Source organism: Fukomys damarensis, unplaced genomic scaffold (genome assembly GCF_012274545.1).
Source record: "Fukomys damarensis isolate Sample0158 unplaced genomic scaffold, DMR_v1.0_HiC HiC_scaffold_34, whole genome shotgun sequence".
Classification (NCBI taxonomy): domain Eukaryota; kingdom Metazoa; phylum Chordata; class Mammalia; order Rodentia; family Bathyergidae; genus Fukomys; species Fukomys damarensis.
In genome coordinates this window covers 9,184,124-9,189,066 of record NW_022900946.1, presented here as the reverse complement: position 1 = coordinate 9,189,066, position 4,943 = coordinate 9,184,124, and the positions used below count along the sequence as shown (strand labels likewise).

Genomic DNA, 4,943 nt, shown 5'->3' with positions numbered 1-4,943 from the left:
AATGTCACAAAAAAAAAAAAAAAAAAAAAAAAAAAGATAACAAAGTATGGCAGTAGGGGTCAAAAAAATAAATCAGATACAAAGATTAAAAGTAAAGTCTTAAGATAATTGCCAGGCATTCGCTCAGGTGATCCTGTGCCTTGCCTTGAGTAAGGGAAAGCAAGAGAAGGGACTAAAAGATTTAGAGGGTTGTGGATACTGCAATCAATTCCACACATGTTGAAGGACCTTTGAAGTATCTGGAATGTAAGTGACCAGTTAGTTGGCAGATGGGACTCCATTGTCAGGTCTGTGCTAAAGGTTCAATTTATCAACATTTATGTTTTTTGTTTGCTAATTGAAGCCAAAGGAGATTTATCTTTTCCAGGGAGCGTATGCAGTGTGAAGAGTAGAAGGCCTAGAACCTGCCCCAAGATCACAAATGTTAGTAGATAAGTAGTGGAAGGGAATGAGACTGAGAATTATTCTGCAGGGTCAAAAGAAAATCCAAGAGAAAATGGCATGGTAGAAAGAAAGGTAGAGGAAGCCTAACTGAAGAAGGGGAGTAGTTTATTTAGCCTTAATTTCTTACCCACCTGGTGACTTAGGCTCCATTACTAAAGATTCAGAAATTTTAAAAGTTGATTTTTTTTTTCAATGAATGATTTTTACTTTACATCACTGTATACATTTAACTGAGCTGCCAATCACTGTGTATTGTATGCCAATCAGTGTGGTAGAGCAGCCACTGGGGATCTGAGGAGTTGGTGGATGTGTATTTGTATGGGTGGATAAGTGGGGAGTGTTAGTTGGGAATGCAGTTGGGGATTAGATGAACTGGGGACTAATGAAACATTTTCTTCTCTCCAGAACAAACAGTCCCAATTAGAAGTCATCTCATGGAGTTAGGTTTAACAGCGGCAAAATTTGCTAGAAAACGGGGAAATGTGTCACTTGCAACAAGACTGCTAGCACAGTGCAGTGATGTTCAGTTGGGAAAGACCACCACTGCTCAGGACTTAGTCCAGTATTTTAAAAAACTGTCAACTCAAGGTCAAGTGGATGAAAAATGGGGACCTGAACTTGATATCGAAAAAACAAAATTGCTGTATACAGCAGGTTAGTAAAACGAACTACAGTTAGTATAAGTAAAAAAAAAAAAAATCTTGTGTATGAATGTTTGCTTTAAGGCAATAATAGAAAAGTTGAGTATTTATAGATGCTGCATGGTGTGTTTGTTTCTTCAGTAAGTCGTTTGTAATTTTACGTGTATAATTCAGTCCTTCTAAAGGAAGTAGTTTTGTTTCACTGTATGAAGATAAATGATTTCAGAAATTATTGAACTTGTTTTCTGTAAATTTTAATTTGAATTAATTAATTTTGAGGCAGGGTCTCGCTATATGCAGTTCAGACTGGCCTTGAACTCATGGCAGTCCTGCTTCAGACTCTTCAAGTGCTGGGGCTATAGGTGTGTGCCACCACACCCTACTTAAACTTACTTGTTTTTAGTAGCAAATGTTTAGTTTATCCTGAAATACATGTCAATCAATCATTTGCTTTCAAGGATAAATGCTGAATTTATTTTTGGTTTTCTCTAGGCCAGTCAACACATGCAATGGAAATGTTGAGTTCTTGTGCCATATCTTTCTGTAAGTCTGCGAAAGCAGAGTATGCAGTTGCTAAGTCAATTCTTACACTGGCTAAATGGATCCAGGCAGAATGGAAAGAAATTTCAGGACAGTTAAAACAGGTTTATAGAGCTCAGCAACAACAGAACTTTTCAGGTGTTTCTACTTTGTCTAAAAACATACTCACTTTAGTAGAACTGCCATCTGTTAATACAATGGAAGAGGAGTATCCTCGAATTGAGAGTGAGTCTACAGGTAGGATTTCTTTCCTTTCTTAGCTGTAAAAATAATAATTCTAGAAGTTTAAAAATTGTGGTATTATGCCAGCTGTAATTAGCCACACAAAGTATGTCTGAAAATGTAGTGCCCATAAAAAGAAACTAGTACATTATATTGCTTACAAGTAGTAACTGAAACATTGTTTTAAAATCCACTACTGTACTTCCAGTCTTCAAGATTCGAGTTACTTTTATTACCTAGGTTTTTTTTTTTTCTTTGGTACCAGGGATTGAACTCTGGTCCTTGGGCTTGGGCTTACGAGGCAGGCAGGGGAACCACTGAACTAAATCCCTGGCCCTGACCTAGATGTTTTTGCTGGTGATAAGATCTTGGTACTGTAGCTTGAAGTTATCACCTTACATCCGTAGAAGCAACAAAGAAGGTCCTTGGGTGGGCTTACGAGGCAGGCAGGGGAACCACTGAACTAAATCCCTGGCCCTGACCTAGATGTTTTTGCTGGTGATAAGATCTTGGTACTGTAGCTTGAAGTTATCACCTTACATCCGTAGAAGCAACAAAGATATAGAGTAGTAGCCTGTGTTCCCTTTGGTAGGTGGGAGAAACCATAGCAAGATTCAACTTCGTTGTTCTATAGTGCTTATAACAAATTTAGCAGAGTAGTAGGTAGTTTATTCAGCCCAGTTTTACTTTTTGTTTATATCAGCTTATTTTTTAATGGTGCTGGGGAACCAACTCAAGGCCTTGCACATGACAAGCAAGTGCTGTACATCTGGGCTACAACCCCAGCTCCAGTCAGTGTTTTTTGTGCTGTATTTACAGTTTTAGATATAACTGGTATCTTTTCTGAAACATGAAAATATGATTTTAATGTGTTTTTCTGATACCTATGGTTTTAATTACTGATAACTGATCTTACAAAATAATTCTAATATGTATTATCAGGTCTTAAATGCATAATATATGATCATTATAAATCTTGGCAAATGAGCTATGGCAGTCAAAATTTCTTCCCCTAAAACAAAGACCTTTGCCTCATGAATTTCTGATTGAAGCCATCACCTAAGCAGTAATTTTTGGCAGAATGTTTAAAATAAATCATGAGGAAAAAAGCACTTAGATGCGGAAGGTAGACCATTGTTATAGCATGTTTGATACTTGAACGATTTACAAAGTTCATTGTCATGAAAGACATTGAAGTGTCCTGTTGGTACCAGTCTAAATTTACTTGGGAAGCTAAGTGATTGTGTCTTACCAAACTGTACAGTAATATGGAACTTACTGCTTGCTTGCAATTAATAAAGACCTAAAATGTTATTGAGAGTGGCATTAAATTTTTTTGACTATATTAAGTTCTTTTATTTTTTCTTCATCACGGCAGTACATATTGGAGTTGGAGAACCTGACTTCATTTTGGGGCAGTTATATCACCTCTCTTCAGTACAAGCACCTGAAGTAGCCAAGTCTTGGGCAGCACTGGCTAGTTGGGCTTATAGGTGGGGTAGAAAGGTGGTTGACAATGCCAGGTATGTACGTTTCAGTGTGTAATTTATTTAATGCATTGCAAAAATAGAGATTTAAATTATCTGGTCAAGTGGTGGTGATGTAGCTTAGTGGTAGAGTGCTTTCTTAGCATGTATGGGGTTCTCATTCCAATGTTCAGTACTACCAAAAAAGAAAAATGCCACCAATAATAAATTCATGAATAAGCAAAATGTCTACTGATTTGGTAAAGTTTAGGTAGCTGAATTATTTATTAACTTGTTTGGTATTGACGACCTTATACTTGCGAGGCAGGCGCAGTGCCACTGAGCTAAATCCCCCACCGGCCTTAACGTGTTTATTTTTATAGTCAGGGAGAAGGTGTTCGTCTGTTGCCTAGAGAAAAATCTGAAGTTCAGAATCTACTTCCAGACACTATAACTGAAGAAGAGAAAGAAAGAATATATGGAATTCTTGGACAGGCTGTGTGTCGGCCAGCAGGAATTCAGGCAAGGAAAATATATGATACAGTGCTTGAGGGAGGTAGTGACAAGAGTGTCCTTCTAACTCATTGATTTTCTTTTGTATTGTTTCTGTGGTACCAGGGATTGAACTCAGGTCCTTATGCTTGCAAGGCAGGCAGCGGAACCACTGAGCCAAATCCCTGGCCCCAGCTCATTGATTTTAAGGGAATTGGGCACATGTGCTTCATTAAATATTAAATGGGGTTAGATAATTCTTGCAAATAAAAAATTTGAGTTTCAAGTTGAAAGTAAGTTGTATTTTTGTAAGAACATAATTTCTTGAGAAAATAAGTCATTTCCTTGATTTAAGGTCATTTCCAGGTTCTAGTAAAAAGAGTTAAGTTCGTTTTGTATAGATTAAATTTCTCTTTTGATTTCTCCTGTTCAGAAATTAGGCTCTAGGGCTGGGTGTGTAGCTCAGTGGCAGAATGCATGCTTAGCATGTAGTGGCCCTGGGTTTATTCCCTAGTACTAGACAGGAAAAATACTAGGTTTTGAACCTTAGGTTGGGAGCTTTTTAAAATATGCCCCTGCATGAACACATCTGCCTTGAGATTTTGAATAGGACCCCTATGTGTGTTTAAGCTTACCAGGTCTTTCTGATAAACAGCCAGAATGGAAAATAGTAGACTAGATGAGCTGTAGTATTCACTCAGTCCATCAAACTCTTGTCAGTTTTGAATTCTATAACTATTATTTGGTTGCAGTCTTCAATGGCAGGGTTTTATTTGCCAGGCTCTCTGTTGATGGAGCTCTTGCTCTAAACAATGGCGTCTGTAAATCTTTGGCAAAGCTTGTGTTTTCTGTGTGTGTAGTATTATAAATAGAATAAGGTCTATTTTATGGATTCTGTTTCTGTTCAGCATCAAACTTGGGAACAGTTTTATTTATTTTTATGTGGGCAAGTACTGTAATTTGGAAACATTTAAAGTACAACAAAAATACCTTTTATTCTCTGCTTAAGCCAGGCACTGTGGCACATGCTTGTAATTCCAGCACTCCAATGGCTGAGGCAGGAGGATTGCTATTAGTTCAGTCGAGGCCAGCCTGTGCTACATAGGAGACTTTGTCTCAAAAAAAAAAAAAAAAAAAA

General features: G+C 37.5%; 1 protein-coding gene across 1 annotated transcript in view; it reads left to right on the top strand.

Moving 5' to 3' along the window:
• The window catches only part of Smg1 (SMG1 nonsense mediated mRNA decay associated PI3K related kinase), a 78,717-nt gene that overhangs the window by 40,989 nt on the left and 32,785 nt on the right, over positions 1-4,943 (top strand). The window contains exons 30-33 of the mRNA XM_010610757.2: positions 850-1,098; positions 1,578-1,862; positions 3,226-3,370; positions 3,697-3,835. Of these exons, the coding sequence (XP_010609059.1) occupies positions 850-1,098; positions 1,578-1,862; positions 3,226-3,370; positions 3,697-3,835 (818 nt within the window). The remainder of the gene's footprint in view (positions 1-849; positions 1,099-1,577; positions 1,863-3,225; positions 3,371-3,696; positions 3,836-4,943) is intronic.